We start from the raw sequence: 25518 nt of genomic DNA, 5'->3' as shown, positions 1-25518 counted from the left end.
CAGAAAGGGACAGAAACAAAAAGGCGGTGAAATTAATGGTGACAGAGGTTGAGGCTAAGAGGAGGAGGAACCAGAGGGGAAAAAGCCTCTGATGTTGGAGAGCTGGGGTGGCAAGACTGTTGAAGGGGATGAAAAATGAGGGTTGAAAGGAAGTTTTAGGAGTTTACGGAGTACAGTTCAGGAGAAGATTGGATATAGAGGTTTTCTAGAGCTTGGGTTAGGGGGAGAAGGAGAGAAGGGGGACGAGGGTTGGTGGACAGGGACAATGTGGGAGTATGTTTTCCAGAAATGTGCAGGAGATATTAAAGAAGTGGAGGACCATAGAGCAGAAAGACAGAGGATGAGAGGAGAAAGAGAAGAACTTGGGGTCGACTACTGGGGAAGAAGAGGATTAGGGACGACAGTTTGTTGGAGGCCACAGTGAGGAGAAGAAAGAGGGGGATTGGGAATATATGCAGATGGGGGGATGTGAAGAGTGAGGAATGGGGGGTCGGGGGAGGATAGACGGATGTGGGGGAGGAGGCCTGCAGAGGAGTGGCCATCTGTTGTTTCTGCTGTCCTGCGGTGGAGAATGTCGGCTCTTACAGCCAGGCCCCTTCCTTTGAACTTGAACAGAGCAATTTTTGTGTCAGTATCTATGAGACAGAGAGAGAAGAATACACAGAGAAACCCTATAATCTGAATCCAAATCCATGAGCTGTTTTTCTTTTCCTGCTATACATTATATAGATAATATTGAGAACTTTAGACTTCACAGAGATGTCTCCAAATACCCAATTTGCAGTATAGCAACAGTTTTGTCCATTAACTTTCAGTGTTATTATCCACCAGTGCACTGTGGCTGGGATGATGGAAGAGAGCCATTGTTAGAAGATGATATGAAGCCGCCTACTGTTGCAGTAAACATGATTAGGCAGTGGTGGAATGTAACTGAGTACATTTACTCAGTACTGTGCTTAAGTACAAATTTATGCTTGAGTATTTACATTTTATGCAACTTTATTCTTCTGCTCCACTCAGAGGCAAATATTGTACTTTTTACTTCTCTGCAATTATCTGATAGCTTAAGTTATTTTTCACATCACAGTTTTTCGTATGCTTCCTGTCAGTGTAAATGTGTAAACAATATATCTCCAAATGTCCTGATTTAGAATTTGATTGTTTCTGATAAACTGAACTGTAGTTGGTATAACACCAGATATAATAGTAACAGGGACTGACAGGGACCATTTTATCACACAATGATTACTCTTACTTTTGATGCATTGTACATTTTGCTGATAATACTTACACTTTTACTTAAGAGATACTTTGCTGATTGTCAAACACATTCGTTAGCTCCTCTTCATCTTACCAGCGCCCAGATCTCCGTGCTCATCTCTCAGCTCATTGCACCATCCAGTAGATTTTCACTGGCTCTATGGCTCATGCTATGGCCGTTGCCACCACTGACACAGAGACTATGGAAGCAGACCAAACTCTGATCAAATGATGAAGCTATGCAGTGCTGATCAAATATAAACCAAGATTTGTTACTGCAGTGACTTTTTCTTGCCTAAAATGTTGTCAGAAATGTGTTTAAGCTTTTGATTTAACTGTAATTCGAGATTGCTTGTTACCATCCGGCCGGCATATTGTTTCCTATGGAAAAACGCCCCAGCTCGCATTGCGTCACACATGAGCTGGAGTGTTCACTGGTCCCGTGCAGCACAGTGCATTCTGGTATTGTAGAATTTCTGCCTCTTGAGCAAAAGCAAATGCCACAGCTCTTTTACTTTGTTTTCTCTGGTCATATAGCACTAATTTCAACGTATTTTATTAAGGATATTTCTACTACACAGACAGTCTAGTGTTGTGAAAAGACCATCTTTTCAGCAGTGAAACACTTCTTTAAGTAAGGTATTGAATGCAGGGCTTTTACTTGTTAACAAGTATTAAACAGTGTGATATTAGTACTTTTATTTCAGTGAACAATCTGATTACTTCCTCTTGCCCTGCTCTCTGGTTACATAGATGAACGTTTTCAGGATGTTCTTTGCCTGAATTGCTCTTCTGAGAGAGCAGTTTGCAGTGATCACCCAAGGAAAATGTGGCCTGTCCAAATTATCTTCCACCATTTTTGTTAAGGATACATATTGAATCATGTCTAATCATATATTATCATTTTTGTTTTCCACAACTAAGTGCACATTAAAAGCATTGACACGTCCTGTTTAATACATCACGTCTGGTGTGGTTTAAAATAGTCATGGCAATGATGTATAATGTCATGAGTGCTGTTGCATAGTTGGGATCATAGCTGTCATACCAATGTGACAGTAAGCAGCTCTGTTTTGCATGATATGTGTGATGCTTCAGGATTATTTTCTGTACTGCAGTTCCTGTCTTGAGCTCTTGATAATGTTTGAAAAGGCTCTTTGTTGCTAAAGGCTCTCCACGTAGTCACAGTATCAATTTAGCCTCCTTAGACTACTGCTTTAAAACCTGCATCATAGTCTAATTATGTTTCTGCTGTCAGGAAGTGAGTTAGCAAGTGTTTGCAACAGCGCAGTCATCTGATGTGCTGCCTTCTGTGGTTTGCAGGTTGATATTTCCTATTAGCATGCATATGAGTATATTCAGAAGAAACCAAATTCTTGGTAATTAGTGCGCTGCGTTGCGGTGTATCTGAAACCTGTAGTGTGAATGACCATTTTACTATTTAACTAACCTTAGATAACTGCCTGTTTAAATGATATGGGCAATGAATAGACATGCAACACTGGGCACTCTGTCTTTAACAGTAACCAGCAGAGGAAAAACTCAATTGTATCTGCTTCATTAGAGAGATTAAATGTTTTAAGTACTCTCTCAGAGGCTTTGCACCCTATTAAATGGACTTATTTTTGGAAGCAAATGTTAGTGTGTTCTTCTAATTAAAATCTTTGAATGTCAAATACACTCTTGAACACATAACACTGCCAGTCTTATGCAAAAGGGATCTAAAGGGCATGTTAGGTTTATTTTTTATTTTTTACGTATGTTCACTACATGCTGCCATTAATACATGATTTTTGAATTTTTTGTTTTGTCCCAGTTTTTTCGGTTTTGTCTATTAAGGCTTAATCTTGAGACTCATTAGCAGAATGCCACCTTCTGTTCATAGAACTGGTCGATACTTTGAATTTACTGCAGCCAGGCAATGTTTACATCTACTACATCGACTTTTTGTAATATCAGTGATCCTTATTATAATTTAGTGACAGTTGGGAAACGAAACAATTTCACTTCCCTTGTTGTAGCCACATGTGAAACTTCAGCAGGAATGGCTTTGGCGTTGTCTTCATGCTGTGACCTGTCTAGAGTGTTTGCCTGCCTTCCACCCAAGGCATGCTGGGATAGGCTCCAGCCACCCATGGATAGATGGATGGATGGTGATGCCACTGCTATCCAACAGCTTAATGGAAACTAAAATCCCAATGCGCGATAATACAAAATTGATTGTGCAGCTCTGGATTGACACATCTACTTTGTCATGGCTGGTCACCAGTGACTGACCTCATTTCAGTTCTCGTTTATGAGCTGCCTTCCTTTTGTGCTTCCTCTGTTTTTCTGCTGCACAAGCCAGATATTTGTTTTAGTATCCATCACAGAAAAGCAATATTTCAAACTGTTCAAGGCTTACCTGTAGTGACCCAAGCTGAACATTATTGTGTTGATTTAAAGTGTTATACAGCCCCAGTTTTACAGCTATCAGAATATTAATATAGAGCAAATTTTGGGATTTAGCCTTTGTTTAGTTGTATTTGAATGCATTTGCAAAATGCTGAAATGTGGCATTATTTGACTTTTTTACAGGTACGTCATCGAGCTTCAGACCAAGTTATGGCACTAAAGATGAACAAGCGCAGCAGCAACAGAGCTAACATGTTGAGAGAGGTTCAACTAATGAACCGGCTTTCCCACGCACACATTCTCAGGTAGGTAACTGAATGTTTATTAACTAAAAAATTTCAGCTGGATTTAAAAAATGTGTTAGTTTCTTCTCATTTTTGAACTGAGCTTGCTCAGAAGGAAAGGATCCTCACCATCCAATTTAAAAACCATATGAATGCAGCTTATAAAACAAAGCAAACAAATACTGTGATTATTTTCCTCTTTGTTCTACTTGATTATTGCATTATCACGTAATATCTGCTACTTTGTGAAATGTGATGGCGTAAGACAGTGATTATTGGTAGTGATTTCCTCTGAGCATTTTTAAAGGTCTAATCCAAAAGGCCTGTTACGTATCATCTGATTGTAACAGATTCAGCAACAAGATGCCAGTAATAATTTGGAATGAGCTCGCTTTGATAAATTCACAGTAGGCTTATTTTAAGGCTTAACAGTGTAGGTTACTCAATAACTGCTAATAATAAATAAAGAGGAAATCCTATTTTTTCCACACATCTGACGTTACACATTACCTTAGCTATGTCTTTTAACACCTGCCACTTTCGGTTATTACATATATAAATTATACCGTCTGCTTCTACTTTGGCCTCAGTGTTCTCTCAGTTGCACATGAGTCTGTGGTTGTGACCTGTTTCCTTTGGGGTTGGCTCGAAACTGTGTCAAACACAGAGCCTATTAACAATGGATTTTCTAAACTGCCAGCTCCTGTTAGAGCTGCAGCAGCTGCCTAGAGGCAAAAAGCGAGGAGGACCCTTTCTGTCACAAGGGAACAGGACAAGGCTATGAACAATCAGGTTAATTTTGTAGAGATTTCCGGTCAACGGTTGGCCAGATTAAATGTGCAAAGCATGATACTGTGACGGCCCTTTACACCTGGCTCTGTGGTCCTGAAGTGACACTTTTTTGTCTATTGTGTGTTCCCTCTATATCTCTGTGACTAAAACAGAAACTATCAGCAGTAAACAGTTGTCAGAGGAGCTGAACAAAGTATTTTTGCAAGCTGACCAGCCACAATTAATTGGTGGCTGTGACTGTTATATGTATGAAGTGAACAATACTTGCCTCTGACATTGTAAGCTTTAAATACAGTCAAAACTGTGTTTTCCAGAGTGCATAATCGTATGAACAAGCCTTTTGATGCAGTAACATGTACATACACAAAGTAAAGGACATATTTGGGTCTCTATTTGAATCCTTGTCTTGATTTGTTTTTGGTCTGGTGAGAATGTAAAATGACTTGTCCGTCACCTTATTATTTTTTACAAGAGCTGAGCACAGTACCCCTGTTCTTAAGTCATTACACATGCTACTAGTTATTTATAGAGAAGGTTTTAAAGAGCTGCTGCTAGTTTGGAAGTTAACAGCCTTGGATCCAAATTCATGTTAGATATGTTTGAGAAATATAAACCCAGTAGGTCTCTTATATCTTTAGGAAACAGTCAGCTAGTAGTGTGTTGAGTCAGAACCAAACGCAGTGAAGCTGCTTTTAGCTACATTGCTGCTCACAGACTTCCTGATGATCTTAACTGCGCCCCAACTTTAGCCACTTAAAACTCTAAATTAAAAATTCCCCTGTTCCTCTGTGGCCGTAATTTATTAATTTGTACTGCGTTTTATGTCCTTCATTGAATTCAGGGCAACTTATTGCATTTTATATTTATTGTTTATTTAAATTATCTTGTAATGCATTTTTCCCCTTATGTAAAGCACTTTGAACTGCCTCTGCATTTACAAGGTGTTATACAAATAAACATGCCTTGCCTTGCATTTTATGACAGGAAAAGGAAAAGTCTGTGGACTAAATAAAACTTTATAGCAATGAGAATTCAAATGGCTACGAAACCCCAGAATAGTATTGTTGTTGAATTTTTGTAGTAAACACTTTCTGTCAAGTTCACATTCTGCTCTGGGCTCCTGGGTGGGAGAGTGTGTGTGTTTATGAACATGCACATACATGCATAAATGTGTGTGTGTGTGTGTGTGTGTGTGTGTGTGTGTGTACTTGTACATACACACATGCAGTATCTTTTACAATGCCATCTTTGTTGAGCCTAGTGGATTGTGTGTGTGTGTCTGTGTGTTAACAAGCAGACACTGAGGGGCTCATTGTTAGCTAAAACCCAACAAGGACCCACAAAGTTGACCTTTTCATTGCGTTCAGAATTACGAGGCCTTCAACGCTGCGCGAGAACAAAGTTGGTTCACATGTTGCTCTGCACACACACATTGTTTCACTTTAGTTAAAGGGGAACGCTGTCCTTTCTGGGTTAAGGATATTTTCCAACCTCTCGGGCTTATGACGATTCTTAAAGGTAGACTATGCAGGAACAGACTATGAAGGAATCGTCCTTCACCCCAGATTCAATCTCATTTTGGAACAAGCTTTGTCCACTTTCCACTTCCTATTGGATATGTGCTATTGGCTACCTTATATAAAGTTCTGACCTGCCTGCTGTTTCTGGCTGGGGGCTACATGCCCAGTGATGTCCGGAACACAAGATAACAAGAAAAAAAACAAACAAGAAAATACAGGCAGAGGACAGGGTCCCTGCAGATAATCACATTGCCACACTCTTACAGTGGTTATAAGTGATTGAGAGGGATTATCTTCTTAAGAGTCCACACATTGTTTTTTAGGAAATATACCTTAATATGCCTTTTACGGGGTTTCCATGGTCATGGAAAAACCTGGAAAACTCATGGAATTTTTGCTGTGTAATGACATTGTTACAGTAATCCTCTGTGAATAAACTTTTATGTAGAGTAACATAACTGCAAATTTATTTTTTGAGGCTGTCGATGTATCGTAGCTCTAATATGCGTCGATATGTGACAATGTTTTGTTTACCATCACGTACATTTCTTCATTTTCTTCCCGTGTTCTGTCTCTCCTCCATGTATGCCAGCTAGTTGAAATTATGTCGAGTATGAATCTGATATGTTTATAAAATGCAGGGAAGAAAAACAAAATCCTGGAAAAGTTTAGAAATTTTGTCGATAAAAATGTGTTGGGAACCCTGCTTTTGAAAATACAACCAAAAAGTTAAAATAATGCATAATCATCAAGCTAAACAAGTATTTTTTTCTCTAATATACTGTGGGGACATCCAATGTGTCAAACTGTGGAGAAACACACACAAGTAAAAGAGCAATGTGATATATTCTGCTTTTGTTTATGAAGAATGTAGATGGTGATAGGCTCAGTAGAGGGAGAAATTGATGGAATGCAGGTGAAGTAACCGAGCTGTTATTATCCCCCTGTTAACAGACAGTCTCGCTGTAATTACTCGTCTGGTCTTGCCCACTGGAATCTTAATCTCTTCTCAGCTATTCTTCCTGCTTTCTCTGTTTGCTTACAGAGGAGAAGGTCATGCAAGTGTTTTGTTTTGATATTTCTACATTATTTTCATTATATGGCCCCACAGAGCAAGTGTGTGAACTAAGAGAAACTAAAAGCCATAAGTCCTGGCTTTTCTCCCAACTTTTAGAAAGTGAAAATAAGTGAGACATGTCTGTGTGTCAGCCTCAACACTCAGTTTCTAAAGAAATGTCCTGATGCTATCTCAGAACTTAAGAGAACTTCTTGCATGTCTTTTGCGGTTTTGCAGGTTCAAGGGAGTGTGTGTCCATGAGGGCCAGCTCCATGCTCTGACAGAGGTAGGAAAACACACCATTTCACATTAATGTTTGGGTACTTACCAATCATATCTGAGATCAAAGTGCCTCTGCTAATGAAAGGTAGTGTACTGCTCTGCCTATGTTCTAGTGCTCCCTGTGAACTGACACACCCATATGTTTGTATACATTCCTACTATTTTCAGGTGAACATCATGTCATCTAGGAGCACAACATATAAGCACACTAGTCTGTAATTGTAGAAAACCAAAAGAACTGAATGTTCTTAGGCGGTTTGTGTATGTGTGTTAGAGAGGGGGGGGGGGGTAATTTGAAAGCAAGCAGGTAATAAAATCCTCCAGAGATGCTCGATGTTGGAACATACACCATTAGGGTTACAGGTAAGGTAAGTTTGTGTTTGTGATAATCATTTATTAGTCACAGAATGTGCTTGATAAGCAGAGGGTAATGTCTAAGTCTCCTTATTTGGAAGAGAAAGGAGATGTACAAGGTGCAAATACAAAGACTTAGTTTTGGTTTTCTAAAAGACACTGAGCCAACGTGAAGCAGATGCACTTTGACAGAATGTGAAAGAGGATATTTATGGTGGCTCTTGTGTGGATATTACTGTACACTGAGCCTCTGTCAGGATTTCTGCAACAACTAATATGAAATTTCTGCTTCTCCTTCTTGCAATATAGTAAACCATAATATTTCTTTTGGACCATTGGTCAAACAAAAAAATGATATGAAGGCATCACTTCGAACTTAGATCGTATTTCAACAATTATTTTCTGCCTCTTTATGGACCAAGAGATTCATTGAATAAATTATCAGCAGGTGACTAAAAGCTGCAGCTCTAATTTCTTGCTATGTTCACTTGCTGTTGATGCACAAATTCAGCTTTGTTGAGGGACGGTTACATGACTGTGTTCATTTGATGTCCTGAGCTGTGGAATGACATTTCTATGTCCTGTGGGCATTGTATTTCTACACAAAGTGCACAAAACTGCATATTTTACAACAGATGCACACATGTACATACATCCAACAGTTTAACCATGGGCTTAAGATGCATCCATACTAACACGTTTGTGCATGTTAATGTGGGCAGAATGTACAAAACAGACAATTCATCCCACTCTGAAGAAAGCATACACTGTTAAAAGATGCTTCCAGGCGCACGCACATGTACGTGATTACACTGTTACATTGCACAGTGAATGTGCTTATTGTACCCTTGACAAACACAGACAAACACCAATTTTCTGCAGTTGCATGAGAGAACACTTGCCTGGGTCCAGACCTCTGAATCCACCCACTCCACCAAGCTGGCTTATTTGTCTGGCATCGCAACATTAAACGCAGGTTTCTCAAATGACAGTCCATCAATCCAGTGAGAGTTGTGGGGGGCCTCACAGTGAGCCAATCAGCACGACATGTGGGACTAACGCTGTTGTCAGGCGGTTGTCAAGCACTGTCAAGCTGTGTGCTAGTGAGGAATAGTAACAACCATGAGGATGGTAGAAGACAAGATAGACACTGCTACAGACAGCCATGTCTTCACAATATTACCTGACATTGTAGTTTGCTTTTACTTCAGTCCGCTCCAGTCTTAAAACCCCAGCAAAACCAGTATGTTGGCATGGCTACGCATCAGCGCCGACCTAAAATGACATTAGCTTCAGGTTGTTACGTTGGTCTCAACCAGTGATGGGCTAGGGGAGATTGAATCCCCCCACAGATATCAGTTAGAGTGGAGCTAATGTCAGATTGAAGATGGAAACGGAGTGAAACGAGTTACTATTTTGTCTGATATCAGGCAAAGAGAACACATCTCACAGATGACACATGTACACACACACACACACACACACACACACACTTATGCTTCATCCTAAACTGTAGTTGCAAAGTGAACCCATGCGTTGTAAGACACACATATGAATATACATACACACACCGCGGTAGGTCTTGTTTTCCTGCTGCAGGGTAAACAGATCCTGTTGTGTCATGTCAGGACCAAACTGAACGCTCTGACCCGTGTAGCATGCTCATGCTGTTTTGTTACCTGACCCTCACGATGAGGCCGTACTCAGAGGAAATGGAGAATTAAGTTACTGTATGTGTATGTATGTAATGATGTTAATTCAATTCAATTCAATTCAAAGAACTTTATTTTTTTGTTAGGAACTTCGTCTGAGAAGAGCAACAGTGCATATTAAACAAAATAAATACAAATAGATAAATACAAATGTTAACATTAAGAACAGACAAAGTATTGGACAATAATGGATATCTGCCTTCTGCAAGCAGCCAAAAGCAGTTCATTAAGTTGTCAGCTGAGTGGTGTTCGGTCCGATTTTAGTTTTATTGGTCAGCTCAGATTCAGATGTCTCAGACTGTTGAGGGCTGAGATGTGTCAGTTTTCTTTTTACAGTGTCAAACCTTTACCTCACTTGCTTTGACGGTCACTATTTTTCCCCACATAACTGTAAATTACTCCTGTGATTTTAATATTTATTGTTTTTTTCTTTTTTGATGTGTTTGAAAACACTAAATGAAATGTTAATGTAAATGATGCCGCTTTTTATAATGTGATGAGACACTATAAATGATTTGATGCATTTTGTGGCACCCTTTGCCCATCTTCAAGGCGCCCTAGGATGTGGCGGTACCCACTTTGGGACCCACTGATCTAGAGCACTGAGCCTTGTTTTGTCTCTGCTGAATCTAATGCATCTCATAGGAAATGCTCCTGCAAAGATAATCTGGGCTAATGGTAATTCATGACCCATGGCAGGATTATACTGCCGTTTGAAGCTGCTCCCAGCAGCAAACAAGGATCCTTTTGTTTAATTCCAGGGTTTTTAACCTGAAACACAGACAGTGTAGCAGAGCAATTTCCACAACAGTATGTTTCTCATTTCCTTTGCGCTCCATGTTATACACGATTGTGGTGAGACACATATATCTCATACATGAACTATGTCAAGTAGTTACTTTTGTATATCAGTAACTTTACAAATAGGATAAAGCAAATTCCAGGAAAAAATACCATGCCTGAATAAGAGGATTTTTTTGAGTGCGACTTTACTTCCATTCAGCTACTTTTAGTTGACACAGCAGGTGCGCTCTTCCACTAAACCACATGATTTGCATTTTGGACCAGGCACACTCTGCACTTGCTGCATATTCTGTCAGTGTGAGAATAAAATGGGTGCTCTCTAGATTTTAAATGAGATGATAAAGAGATGAAGTTGGATTAGTGTGAGTTTTAATTGTCTCCAGGGGAGTTTTCCCCTGTTGTATCCCTCTCAACCTGGCAGACAACAGATGTTGAACTCTGTGGCTACTGAGGAATCTGTTGGACAAATACTGTAATCCTCTGATGACTTGAATTGGTGTGTGTGTGTGTGTGTGTGTGTGTGTGATGATTGTATAAGACTGCACAGAGTGTTTTGGGGCGCGTTAAAGCATTGCTTTATCTTTTATTTCATGACTCCTTAAATTTCATGACTCCTTAGACCTTTTTGGCCTTTTAAAATAATAGCAACTGTGCAAGTTCAGAGCCCTGACAGACAATTTTGTTCAAACTGTTGATTAGGAAATAAAATAAAAAACACAGACAACAGATTGTTCATGTCTGGTAGAATATTTTAATGAATGTTTCACGGTGTGGGATCCTAGGATAGTGAATTACTTTAAATTTAGTCCTGGGCTGACAAAAAATTGTCCAGCAACACTGTTGCAGGTCTAAATGTTGCAGGATGTAGATCATACGTTACACAGTAATTCCTCCTCATACCTCTTATCTTCATGAGGCAACATTCTAGTTTATTATTATAGAGATATTTACTGTATCGGTAGCAAACAGTTTGTATAGATCACACGGTCAAAAAAAAATCCCCAAAATTTCCAAAAATGAGGTGACATTAGGGCTGGCATGATATCAGATTTTCAGTACACAATTATTGTGGTCAAAAGAGTACGCAATTACGCCATAATTGCGATAGCTATAGTAAATGTAAAAAATAATCATATTAATGCTATCAGTTAAATTCATCTTTAACTTTGTCTGTTGTGTGTTTTGTCTCTTTTTTTTTGACAACTACACACAAAATACAAGTGTAGGGGCGTGGAGAGATGGTCTGTAACCGTACAAAAGTTTATAAAGAGCACATTTACTTAATGGATAGTGAAAAGGCAACCAGATGGTGTTTGGAGAGGGAGACTAAGCAAAAACGGTAAGAAATGCAAATTATTTAAGAGGGGCTGGATTATTTACATGATTTTATCATGTGTGTGTTATTAACATGATATCAAGATTTCATTTCAAAACATCACATTTATCATCAATACCAGTATATAGCAACACCCCTAGGTGACATACCTACATCTACTTCTGAGCTTACTGTATCACAGTTAGTGTAACTTGGTTGACAAAGCAGGTTTTACATATGAGCTTTAATGCAATGTGAATCTATTTAGAATCAAGTCAGTGATATGCATGTTGATTTTCTGTCGTTTTATACTTTAAATTCAGTACCAAATAACCTTGTTAAAGACACCACTGATTAAAAGCGCAATTTATTTAGCATCTTTTGATGTTGTAATTGTCCTTTAGAGGCTGGACCATTATGGCAATTAAGATTTGAGTGGTCTAGAGAGGTGGTGTGATAAGGGATGTGACCCTGCATTCAGCTGGAAAAATCACACACAGCTCATTGAGATATTGAGTATTAAAATTGTCTTGGTCAGGTTATATTGCTATCATTCATACATAGTTTTACATTCACTGTAAAAATATAATAAGATTATCAGAAAATTAGGATTAATCTGACCAGAAGCCCAGTTTAATAAATCGTGTGAAGAAGTAGTGACCTCCTCCCCTTGCCATTGGCCCCCTGTGTCCTAATTCTGTGCCTGTCAGTCATAACGATAACCAGACCATCTCTTTATCCCATCTCAGCTCTATCTAGTTAACCACTGTTGTTCGTGATATGTTGACATGGGATTAGTGTGTCTGTGTGTTTGCATGCAAGCAGCGAGGTCAGACAAGTTATTCTGGATCAAAGCTGACAGACAGAATGAAGGACCCTGGCCACTTTTAAACCCACTGAGCTGATTTGTCCTCTTGGCTGCCCACTCTTCGGCGCGATCAGGCGGTCCACATTCATGCATGTAGGAAACTAGCAGTTCTGCCTGCCAGATTTTATTCAGCCAATTGCTCGATACACCAGCTAGCCCCCAGGCCGGCAGGCCGGCCGTCTGTAACCCAAGCAGTCCACCAATCAGTCATCCACTCTGGGAGCCAGCTGGATAGGCAGTTGGTCTGTGTAATGTGTCAGTATCTTTATGTAGTTTGAGTGTGTCACCAGGTGACCAATGGATTTGCAAGCTAACTAACCAGTCTGTTGTTTCTGTCATAGGGAACATGGAGTGTTATATTGCTATGTATGGAGTATTATATTCACTACGTGTCACATTTAATTCCTGTGAAAAATCATTTGACATCTCCCCAGCTCGCTGATAACATGCTGTCAGAAATTAAATTTAAAACAATTTGTTAAATCCATTTGTTGGCCTAGCACCTTTTTTTTAATTATTAGAAATTGAAAACTGAAATTGTATATTATATATTCTAGTAAAATGAAATACTTTGTGCTCCTTTTCTTGTGTGACGAAGTTTCAATAATGTGTCTCTCTTTGTCTTTCTCCAGTACATCAATGGTGGAAACCTGGAGCAGCTTCTAGACAGCAACAAACACCTGAGTTGGCCCACAAGGGTGAAACTGGCCTGTGAGATCGCTAGCGGTCTGGCTTACTTGCACTCCAAAGGCATATTCCACCGGGACCTCACCTCCAAGGTTAGCTAGACAGGCTAATTGCTTGTTAAGAGGAGAAAACAATGCCAAAAATAGAACTGTAGGCCCTCTCGTGTCCCCAGGACAACACAGAAACATTTCCTGTAGCATCATATATATATTTATAACCTTTGTACATAAAACATGTGTGTTAGATCTAGGAGACAAATGTTAAAGATGTTGGGTCTTAATACACTTATGTGCTCAGACTTTTACTTTACAGACCTGTTAACCTCTCTGTAAAGAACACAGTGTCTGTGTCACATGTGATAATCTGTAGCAGGCACCTTCTAGTTTTCCGACTTGACCCAGAGCCTGTTGGCATGGAGCTGGCAGGGAACGAGGACAGTATGCACCCTGCTGTAAACTCGTATCCATTACCTGTATAAGCTTATAGTTGTTCATTAGTGGGAGAATAAAAAAGTGGACAGAGAAATATAGAGAAGCTTTAGTGAAACCTGTTTTAGTAGACAATAGCTTTGCAGTTTACCCTGAGGCTTAAATGGTGCGGTCATAGCGTCTCAGATCATAGTACCTCAAATTAATGCAAAGTCCATTTGCCTATGACTCACACATCAGTCATGAAACTCAATGGACAAAGCAACATTCTCTTCTTGTTTATTCTAATTATTGCTATGTACTTGTTCCAAGCACTCTCTTCCAGCTGTAACTTCATCCTGTTTTGGAGATTATGCTTTGTTTTTATAGAGCTACATTTCAGTCTAACCTTCCATTCTAAAGGAGTTATAAGCCATAAATAAACAAAGTACGAGACAGGCCCAGGACACAGAGACATAAAGGGCAATGTGACAGTTTAAGGCGTATGTAAACTAACTCACTTTACACATTAAATATGTACTGTGCATTGATGTACACTGAAGCAGCATAGTGCAGTGTGCTAACCCAAGTAGAATGACATGTATGAATGAATTGTGAGTATATAAAACATTAAGCTGAACCTCTTGTTGCATGATGTAATGAATGTAATTTTGTCAGAAGTGCATGTACTATTTTCTGCAGTACAATCACAAAGCTGCTTGGGTAATATTAAAGACTGTTGCAACAAGCACAAAGAGTAAATTTATAGATGGTTCTGTTTAAGGTGAAGAGGAAGAGTCCAAACTTCATAGCAGTGCATATTGAAATAGCCTATTAATACCCATTTTGAAATGTACAGAGAATGAGAATGTAAATTATACTGAAGGCCCAAGTTCATTAAGGAAGAGGTTTGGCTGATAACGTCATGCTGTAAAAATGCTTTTTTTAAATACCTCAGTGTCACTGCTTCCTCAATTACACATGATAAATATCTGATAATGTTCTTCTGTGTTCACAGAACTGTCTGATCAAATGTGATGACTATGGCTACACAGCAGTGGTAGGAGACTTTGGCCTGGCGGAAAAGATCCCCACCAATCTGTAAGGAGTTCTCCACTCATTACTGCTCTACATATATGTACCCAGTCCCAGATGATTATACGGAATTACAAAAGGATTTTAATCAAAGAAAGAAACCTTTAGGAAGCTCATTTTGATTATTCTGATTGCTAGTGAGAGTAATTCCCTAAACTCTGTTGACACACACTTGTAACGAATGCCTGCAGGTGAGCTCACCGCATCTTTGGCTGTGGCTGGTTAATGTAAAACTCACCATGCGCAGGAAAGTTCCCACAAAACTCTTGTGTAGTGCGACATACATGGCGGTGATGCGCTTAATCAGCATGGTGTGAACTCATTTGGCAAGCACTTAAATGCAACATAATGTTTTATGTAAAAGTCCCGCACTCTTGCTTTAATTAATTATTGATTACTTTTGATATTAACATTGAATATAATGAATATGGAGTGTGAAAGGGGCTTTCATCCGTCTCTTGATTAAGGGAACTTAAGGGGCCTTTGTGGCACAGTAACTCTGTGGTTGAGTCTCAGCTGTTCTCATCTGCTCCTGTAGCCGGTTGTTTGTTCATCTGTTAGCAGTAACAATTTTATAGTCTGGTGATGTGGTGGTAAAGTAGCTGTGTACTTTGAGCTTATTTGGGTGTTTTCTCTGCCCCCTACTGACCAAAAACTTCATGAGGTGTCATCAGAAAAAGTTTTTGCAGCTCCAAAACAAAAATATTTACATGGTAACTCTAATATTTTGGAATATGTGACATTGAATGGGTCAGTGTATTTGTTAAAGTAGTTTTTTTTTTTTTTTTTAACCTATTTTAGTAAATTAATTATTCACCATTAGGCCCTGTTTTTGTTAACTGTCGCTGCACTCGCCTCATTTTACACCAGAAGTTAATCTTTGTATTGACACTTTGGAAACCGGTCAAGCTATAAAGTATCACATCTGGTGCAAGTTATTTATAAAAAGGGAGAAGATGTCCAAATGTCCACGCCTGCTCTTCACTACAATGTTTTTATTCTTTTCTGTTTTTCCTATTACAGCTATTTGTAACTCACTTAAGTGTGTGCCTCCTCCTCATACCAGGCGCAGGGTTATTTATTAACACATGTGTCTGGCACTGACATTAAGAGCATGCTGTACAGTTCACATTCTCAACTTTAGTGTTTTGATAACAGGAGGATACTATCAGTGCAGGGTTTTGGTTTTTAATGCGACAGTAGCACAGTGACGGAGGCAGGTTGTTTTCTCTGCCATGAAATGCCTTCAGGGGCACAGTTGATGTGACTTTGACAAATGATAATTTCTGCAATCTTGTGTTATAATTCTGTAACCACAAAGATCAGAGATACAAAATTTGGTCCAACTTCACCCAATCTAAATCTAAATAAAGTGAAAGCTACTGAATTTGAATGATCAGAGAGCAAAGTTCATTATACAGGCTATCTAACATGATTTTTTAAACTGATTGAAAGGTAAGACAGCAGTCATTCTCACTTTAAAACTGCATTTATTTGTTAACTGGAGGGTACACAGAGACCAGAGGGTAATTTGAGTGAAAAAAAAACAGGGCGCAAGGAGCTTATCGGCTTCGTTTATCTAGAAGGTTGTTCATATTACCGTTACAGACACAGGCCGAAGAAATTGTTTTACACCCTCCAACGAATGCACTAAACAAACTGACACTGAGTCTGCTCTGCCCACATGATTTTATTACACTGTTCGACTAGCACACACAAATTGGCACCAATTTTAGCACAAATTACTTCCTTGTTATAAAGGACCAGATACATCAACATGTACATAATCTGTGTGTGTGTGTGTGTGTGTGTGTGTGTGTGTGGTTTTTTTTGTGCAGTGCTGAGGTAGAGAAACTGTCCGTGGTTGGTTCTCCTTTCTGGATGGCTCCAGAGGTGCTGAGAGATGAGCCCTACAACGAGAAGGTAAAGTCACTAACTTTGACCTCTAACTTTAAGTAGCAAGTAGTAATATAAACTGAGATGACATGGAAAATCAAATAAGATTACGTTAAATGACTTTGATTAAACTTAAACCCCTGGATGGATCATAAAAGCAGCAAAAAACAATATGTATATCAAAACAAAACACTAATGATGCATAGTGAAAGAATGAGTTGGGAAGAAGATGCATGGTTTTCACTGAACATTGAATTTCTGGGGAATTGTTTAAGTTTATTTACTTTATTAATCCCCCTGAGGGGAAATTCAATGTTTTCACTCTTGCTTGTCAATTACACACAGGTCTGAAAGACACACACATGCACAAACAGGACCAAAACATGCACAAAGTGGAGAGATGTCAGAGTGAGGGGGCTGCCCTTGGTGAGGCGCCCCGAGCGGCTGGGGGGTTTGGTGCCTTGCCCTTGAGCAAAGCACCAAACCCCCCGAGCGGCTGGGGGGTTTGGTGCCTTGCTCAAGGGCACCTTGGCAGTGCCCAGGAGGTGAACTGGCACCTCTCCAGCCACCAGTCCACGTTCCATATTTTGGTCTGGACGGGGACTCGAATAGGCGACCCTTCGGTTCTATGGACTGAGCTACTGCCGCCCCCAGTATCCCCCCACTGTGGGGGATTTTAGAGTTATATTTCAGGCAGGAAGTCCACAAATGTGTCAATTTATAATAAACCAGACAGATTGCCATTACTGAAAAAACAAATCTTTGGTGTTTGCTCGTCTTTATGTGTGTCTGTGTGTTTTCAGGCCGACGTATTCTCCTACGGTATAATCCTGTGTGAGATCATTGCGAGGGTGCAGGCTGACCCTGACTTCCTTCCCCGCACAGAGGTGAATGCACATCTACTTCTCACCTCTTTTCCACCCTTTAACCTCGTATCACTCCATCTTCCTGTTTACTTTGTACACCGGTTAATCTGTTGGTGTCCCATAATTAACGCTCTGTTTATACTGTGTTGCATTCACATGACTCATACAGACCTAAGAGTGAGTGCTCAAGTCTGCATTTTACTTTTGCAAATGGAAAACGTTAATGGAACTGGAACCATCAGCCAATTTTATTGACTAATTATAGCTCATAAGATGTAGTATATGAAGGTATTTGTGTAAATGTCATCCACCAGACAGTAGTTTGTGTTTTAAATTTTAAATGTGTTGGTCAGTACATTTTGTACCTAAATTCAAAGGATCATTATTAATTTTTTTTATACATTTATTTTAAAAATGAAAATGAGTTATTGTGGAAGACGCAAAGGTGTTTTTTTGATATGGGTACTGGCCACAATAGTCCAGTTTTGGCTAGGCTCAACTATTGTGTAGTTTTAAGTCAACTTTCTGATTAGATTTGTCGACATGCTCCTAATATGAGATAAATGTTATGTTTTCTTATTCAATATGCAATGAAAGGGCATCTTAAATTAAGTGTAGAGTACCTTTAACACAGTGGAATGCAGCTCTTTACCCCAAACACTTTGTTTTTTGTCTTCAATTTAATTCTTAACATATTGTAAAAATATTTTAGCTTTTTTCTATCACACATCCTGTGTTATTTAAGATATCAGTGGACTGAAAGAGCCAAAACACAAACTTATCATTCAGCAGGACCGTGCCAGACGGATTAGTTTGACATGAAGCTGGTTTTGGCAGAAGCATTGCAGTATGTCAAACATCTGATGAAGCTCTGTCTTTTTCTGTCTTTATCCCACTTTTAGAAAGGTAAATAAGAGTTTCCTGTTTAACATTCATATATCCAAAATCTCTCTGTCTCTCTGTCTTCTCTCCCTCCTGAGCAGAACTTTGGCCTGGACTATCACACGTTCCAGCACATGGTTGGAGACTGTCCGCCTGACTTCCTCCAGCTGGCTTTCAACTGCTGCAACGTGAGTCCACCACACTCCTGTCCAATCGGTTTGTCATAGTCTCTGTCAATTAAGACATTACAATTTTGTAACAAGCCATGAATCTGCTGAAGTTAGTGTCAGGTGTTTGTGTTTGGTCATGTTTAAAGGAATACTTCACCCTCCAAATGACCATTTGTGTGTGCTACCTTGTGTTTGTGAGGAAAACTTTGTTTTTCTTGTAAGCCTAGGGTGAACAACAAATCCAAAAATGGAGAAAATTCTTGATGACTTTGAGTCAAAGAGGTCTGTGATTAACAACAGCAAAACTATATTAACACATTGGTTTCTCCCAACTTGTGCAGTGTAATACAAATCTCATTTATCCCATTGTAAGCTCAGTACTTCACAAACACACAGCCCTTTCTGATGGTGGACTGACCTAAAAGTAAAAATTATCTATGCTCTCTTCAAAGCCAGAGTCCATTGACACAAACAGTGATTTAACCTCGCAGAATGGGAGCTGCTGATCTACTACTGCCTTGACTGGTAGTTTGTTTGTTATTGTGTGACTTTGGCGTTTTAAAGGTGTTTCAGATTCAGCAAACCTTCATTTTGGATTCTTTGTTCTCAGGAGGCATGTGAGACAAAGAAAGTTCTCTTCATGAATGCAAGTTAGCACAGAGTGAGTGAGTGATATACACTTGGTCATTTGGAGAATGACGAACTCTGTGTTGGGAGAAAGACATTTCCCCATATAGCTTGTCTTGGTTGTTACTTTGGATTTCCACGGTTTTATTTTTAATTTCTTAAGTAACTATTATTTCCTTGTTCAGAAGTAGGGGGGCAATCAGATTATCTGAATAATCTGATTTAGCTCACTATCCGGGGGGTCTTCTGTTCACTAAAAGCTGGATCAGTTGGTTCTCAGCTTCGCTCAATGTTCATTCATTGATTTGCTGTCAAACTATTGACATAAGGAGGAACATTAAGTAAATCAAACCTAATCAAACATTCTTTTTTCACGAGAGATTAGTTTTGCTCACATCACATAATAATCACTGGACTGAAATAGTGTTTTTTCCCCTCTCTGACATAATTACAAACCACAGAGGATGAAGGCATTAAAGATTTTGGAGCACCCCGCTGACTGATCCTATATTGGCTCTGTCCATCCCTTCTCATCCTTGTCTGTTGTCTTGCTTTTATCATCCTTTTCTCCCTTATCCTCCACCCAAGTCTTTTCCAGAGCACTCAAGTGTAATTTCATTTTCTCAATAGTCAGTTTTACAGTGTCTTTCTAGCATCTGATTTCAACCCCCTTGAACTTGTGTTAGCTGCATGTCTATATCTTTCAGTCACGTTTTTGTCTCCTGTCTTGTTTTTCCATCTGTTCTTTTTCTCGCCTAACAACAGTCTGCCTCATATAACTTCTCCCTCTTTCACACTGTCTGCCTCTCCTTATTTCTTCCAATTTTTGTCTTTCCCTTCCCTTCAACTTCAGCTTAAGTTTTCTAATAGTTTTCCTCACTTTTAAATACTTTAAATAAAGATGCTCGATGTACTGTTTTAATTGTGAGGGGAAAAAAAGACCCAGATATTATTGCCATAGATGTCTGAAAATGTAAACACGTGAGTCATGTTGCTTCCTGTCGCAAAGAGGACTTCATTTACACGTTCAGGTGTTTTGTTTTTCACAGGCTTTTCTTTTGTACCACTTTCTCTAAAGAAACTTAATGTTTCAAAATAAAGTGCCAATAAAAAATGCCAGTTAACAATCTTCTTTGTACCATAAAACATTATAGTAGTCTTCCTGGAAAACCAACTTGTAAAATACAATACAAATGCTTTTAGAAGCATCAGCTGTGTTCTTGTTTGTTTATGTAAATTGTTTTAATGCTTTAATATGGTTGTATGTTTTCCTTTTCCTGATAATAACCTGATGAGTGTGATCCCTGCTCCTGCACCATGCTATGGTATATAAACACAAGTCTTATAAGTGTCCATATCGTCCGTCCACCCCCCCCCACAGATGGACCCTAAACTCCGTCCGTCCTTCCAAGACATCGTCAGGCACCTTGAGGAGATTGTGGCACGCCTTAAAGTTGAAGAGATGGAGCATGAGTGTGTCCCTCTTTCTGGGGACAATGACAAGAAGACCATAACAAAGAGTAAGAGCACTGCACAAAATCTCACTCTGTGATGCTGTGATATGTCGTTTCAGCTTTAGCATTACAGACAAATAAAGTCATCTCCTTTTGTTTATGAGAAGATGCCTGTGAAAGAAGGTGCTAGGAAGTGAGGGTAATCTATGTTATACCCTTCTTCTGGCCTTCCAAGCCTTTCACCTCCAGGGCTGCCTGTATTCTTATGTAGTCAGACTGCTGCCAACTGCTCAGTGAGTCAATATTTCACTTGTTATCCTGTTGGATAACTGTGCCTGATAGAAACTTCTCTCCTCTCCTAACACCAGTTCCTCTTGCAAAGCACAATGGTGATTCTGTGTTTGTTCAGTCATTTACAAGGACACTGTTGACACTGTCCTCATCCAAACATACAGCCAGGTTTGTTCAAGCCAGATTTAAACTTCACTTCCTTTTTAGTCATACGGTCAGCTTGCAGGAGAGTACTATTCCTATTTCCACTATTATATCTGGATCCCTCATTATTTGGGATCATATACGCAAAGTCAAATATCTTCTAACATTTATCTGTGTCACACTTCAAAGAACAGTCCTTGATTGCTGATAATATAAACTTCACTATGACTTAGGAGGAAAACTGGTCTGAGATTTTAGATGCCTATTTTGAGATACTTGATCCATGCAGGCCCAGGTTTCACTTCTAATTTGGTCCAGTGTACCGCCGCCTGCATGTCTGACCATCATGGAGTCAGCAGGCAGTAATGTTTTTGTTTAGACGAGCCAAACGGCTTCTCTTCCTTCGTGCTGCAGTGTGTGAAGAGGGAGAGCACGAACATATGACGTCACAGGATGCAAGAGTGAGCTATAGTTGTGACACAAACTTGGTTTCTTACATCTGGTGTTGTTAATCAAGATCAAGCTTACACAGTTTATGAAACACAGTCAGGGCCTGTTGGCATAAGAAATATCTCTTATGTAGCTTTTATTGTGTGGAAAACATGGCCTAGGTCTGACAGTTCTTACTCCTCATCTAATGTCGTTTGTTAGAGTACGTCACAAACTCTGTCCCTCCAGCTCCCCCTCTCTGTTTACCTGATATCATCAGCATTTCCTCAAAACCACAATCACCCTCATAGTAGGAAATCTGTTGCATAACAACTTTTTAGCCAAACATTTTTGTAGCTTTGTAGCTTTTTTTGGTCCTCATGAGTCAGAAGAGTAATTCTTTCATTTGTTTCCTGGCATGTCAAGATACATGATCTCTCAGAAGTTCAACAGAACTTTGAGATTTGAGAGGAGGATAAAATAAGATGTTTTCTTGGTTAGCTCAGCTGCTTCAATGTATCATCTTTGGGAGGTGATTTTTGTGAACTAGGGAAATTGCTCTTTCTTTCCTAACGATGTAATCAATGGCTGCAAACTGAGAATAACTCCTTTTAAATCCCTGTTTCTGTGGTCCTCAAATCTTTCTTTCCTCTTAATGTTTTTCCTCCTGCACCAGTCAAAGTTGAGACAATATTAAGACCCTACCAAACTTCATATGCTATTTTTGTATAATAAAGATAAGGTCATCCCGTGCCTTTGGAAACATCTTAAGAACAGAGATTTAAGGAACTCATGTCTCAGTACTTTATGAAGGATTAAGCCTGTATTGCCACCTAGTGGTTACAACAGATTCTCTATTTTACCATCAGAATTAACAAGATATGACAATGAAAAAACCCCCACAACATTTCACTCTAGAGTAAAATACATGATACTTTAAATTTTATAATTTAATGTAAAATCCGTGCAAAATGTGTCACAAAAATGTATCTGTTTTTTTGTTCAAGGTGAGAAGATCCAGGGCTTCAAACGGCTTAACCCTCTTGGTTTCCCAGATGATAAAATCCCCCCTAAATCCCCCCGCCCTCGACGAAACATCTGGCTCAGCCGCAGCCAATCAGACATCTTCTCCTGCAAACCAGGGAGAAAAGTCAACGTTCAGGACCCTTACTATAACCCCCCCATCGCTCAGCGAGCTTCAAAAGCCCACAAGATCAACCCCTTTACTGCTCGAGAGGACCTGTGTGGGGGCAAGATTAAGTTTTACGACGTGCCCAGCAAGTCTGTCTTCTCGCTGGTGTTTGACCTGCACTCACCTCCGGGAAGTGCGTTCAGTAACCAGCCGTCTGCTCATGGACCTGGAGGACCCCAACAGGAGACGTCTTACTACTGGCAGCAGCTGCCAGGAAGACAGTGTCACTCCTTACCGGTGTCTCCCCAGCTGCCCCGCTCCGAGGTCTTTCAAGTTGTTGCTGCTATTAGCTCCAATAACAACGGTTCTGTTACCTGTAACTCTAGCCAGCTCTCCACAGCGCTGCCAGGTGAGTTGGTCTGATAAGGATGTCCTTTTAGCATTTGTGATTTAAAAGTTAAATGTGGCAAAAATAAACAAAAAAAAAACGGCTTTTTTGACATTGGCATTTGGCATTTGAAAACTGAGTTTTATGCCGTTATGGCTGTGGGTTGTGTGTGTACATGGTTTTTGGCAGTTGGTACAAGAGGGAAGCTGTTGCAGGAACTAAGCAACAGGCACAGATTTTTTTTTTAACTCGATCACCATATTAGTCAATAATCGTTCCCTTCCTCTCTTTCCTGTTTCTCCTTTTTTCTCTCAGCAACTAACTCCAGGTCTGACGCAGGCCTGATGGGGAATGACGTCCGGCAGAAGGCAGTGCTGAGCGGCTGGGCGAAGAAATATGTCGTGGTTGAGATCCCACCTTACTGCAGGCAGATAGGAAGGGATGAGGACGAAGAGGCAGAGGCAGAGGAGAGAAAGGATGTAAAAGAGGAGGATGAGCTTGGGGAGAGCTGGTCTCCGATGGTCCCCAGCAGCGAGAAAGACAGTGGAGAGGCAATGGACTGCTCCAGCAGCTTGGAGGAAGAGGAACAAGAGAGAGGGACAGACACCTGCCCCATGTAATGCACATGTAAATCCACATGGACACACACACACACAAAGGAGGTTGTGGATTTTGACAAGAGAGGAAGACTTTTACCCCTGGATGGAGGACGTAAACCGACAGACCGGATACATTTCAAAGATTTTGGAAAAATAAAATGTAAAAAGAAAAGACACTTGATTTTTTTTATCTGTCAAGTGAATGTATCACATGTTGACTCATAAATCAAGCACACCTGATGTAGATAATAACTGTCTTTCAAAGATATTATCACCCAGGTGTGACGGGACAAGTCTCTGTTTAGCACAAAAAAAAAAGCTTTTATCAACAAATGGACACTTGGCATAGAGATTATTTTTTATGAAAAGGTTGTTTATATTTAATATTGTGAGATGTTGTAGATTTTTTTTCCTTTCAAGGTTTCCTTTATTAAGCGTCTTGTCTGTGACAAGGGGTGTTGACGATCCCTTTTGTTGTGTATGTGTGAGTGTTTAAAAATCAAAGCTTGTGTTTTGATATTTTCCCTGTGCTCTTTGTTAGACGCATGTTTCTACTAAATCAAAACAAATCCCATATTTTTCTGATTAACGTTCAGATGAGAAAACACGAGGTGATTTATAATAACTGAGTGCCTGAAAAACAACACTCACGACACAGATGTTTCATCTCAAACCATCCTAGCAACCCAGAACTAGACTGCACTTGTAAAATATTTTACACCATCAAGTCTCGTCTAATCCACAGGGAACTAGCTGAGCAACGGCAAAAGTGAATTTAGAGAGGAGGTGGTTTTAGTTAGGATTTCATCTCTCCACGTGACGACACAGTGGAAAAATCAAACACCATTCAAGAGTCAAAGCTCAGCATTTGCAAGCAGCATTGTTCAGACATCAAATCCAGAACACAAAATGTAGGCAAACATGGATGTTGTAAAAAAGGACCTTGCAAAGTTTTTGTATTTAAAAGTTGCTGCTCGAAAGCCCATGCTTAAATTTGCTTAAAAGTTTACTTGAACGCAGCACAAGTTTTGAAAACAGCCCCCTCTTGCAACTCTATTAACACACAATGAAGCCAAAACAAGTTTTAAAAAATCAAATTTAAAGCAAGACTATGTAACTTTTGACAAAATTACATCTTAGAAAAAATAGCTCAGTTCACAAACAATAACACGCATCCTTACTCACTTCAGTACACTCAGGGATTTAGCTGCTACAGCTTTTTTGGTCTGGTGTGACCAGTAGCACATGGTGGCTAATGTGAGCAAGCTTTAGACATTGCTGAGTAACTGACAGTCATTTTGTTGACTGTCTTCCCTCTGCTATTGTGTGCAACATCATTTGGTCATATAGCACATAGCTTTGGTAAGATATTAATATATTAACTCATATTTTCTACGCTCCAAAAGGTAGTCATTAAAGCAACTTCAGAAAATCTTCAAGATGTTCATATTCAATATGCTATCATGCTATAATTACCTCTTAAGGCCACAGTGGACGCTGTTTTTCAAAAGTTGCATAGTCTCACTTTATATTCAAAACTAAAATGTATCAATACAAGATGCCAGTGTCAAACTTCTGATAAAGGCCAGCAGTAATGTTAATTATACATAATAATTCATTGTGTGAAAAAGCTGAAAAATGTCCTAAAACAGTGTTATAAACAAACAACGATTCGTGCTGTTTGTCCTTACAGATTTTTCAGTTCTTGTCAGTCGAACAGAAAGTTGCCTCGGGCTCATTGTTTCAATTTGACATTGGTGCTGAGATGACGTGAGGCTTTCCTGTTTCTGACTATGCAGTGTACTACTA

General features: G+C 39.6%; 1 protein-coding gene across 1 annotated transcript in view; it reads left to right on the top strand.

The window, feature by feature from the left end:
• Positions 1-24283, top strand: part of tesk2 (testis associated actin remodelling kinase 2) — a 31534-nt gene extending 7251 nt beyond the window's left edge. Inside the window, exons 4-13 of the mRNA XM_049598009.1 lie at positions 3838-3959; positions 7545-7593; positions 13275-13421; positions 14755-14837; positions 16670-16754; positions 17531-17614; positions 18577-18663; positions 20654-20792; positions 22598-23131; positions 23426-24283. Of these exons, the coding sequence (XP_049453966.1) occupies positions 3838-3959; positions 7545-7593; positions 13275-13421; positions 14755-14837; positions 16670-16754; positions 17531-17614; positions 18577-18663; positions 20654-20792; positions 22598-23131; positions 23426-23730 (1635 nt within the window). The 3' untranslated portion in view covers positions 23731-24283. The remainder of the gene's footprint in view (positions 1-3837; positions 3960-7544; positions 7594-13274; positions 13422-14754; positions 14838-16669; positions 16755-17530; positions 17615-18576; positions 18664-20653; positions 20793-22597; positions 23132-23425) is intronic.
• Positions 24284-25518: the final 1235 nt, after the last annotated feature.

This window comes from Epinephelus fuscoguttatus, linkage group LG15 (genome assembly GCF_011397635.1).
Source record: "Epinephelus fuscoguttatus linkage group LG15, E.fuscoguttatus.final_Chr_v1".
In the NCBI taxonomy this organism is placed as follows: Eukaryota; Metazoa; Chordata; class Actinopteri; order Perciformes; family Serranidae; genus Epinephelus; species Epinephelus fuscoguttatus.
This window is presented reverse-complemented; position numbering and strand designations above follow the sequence as displayed.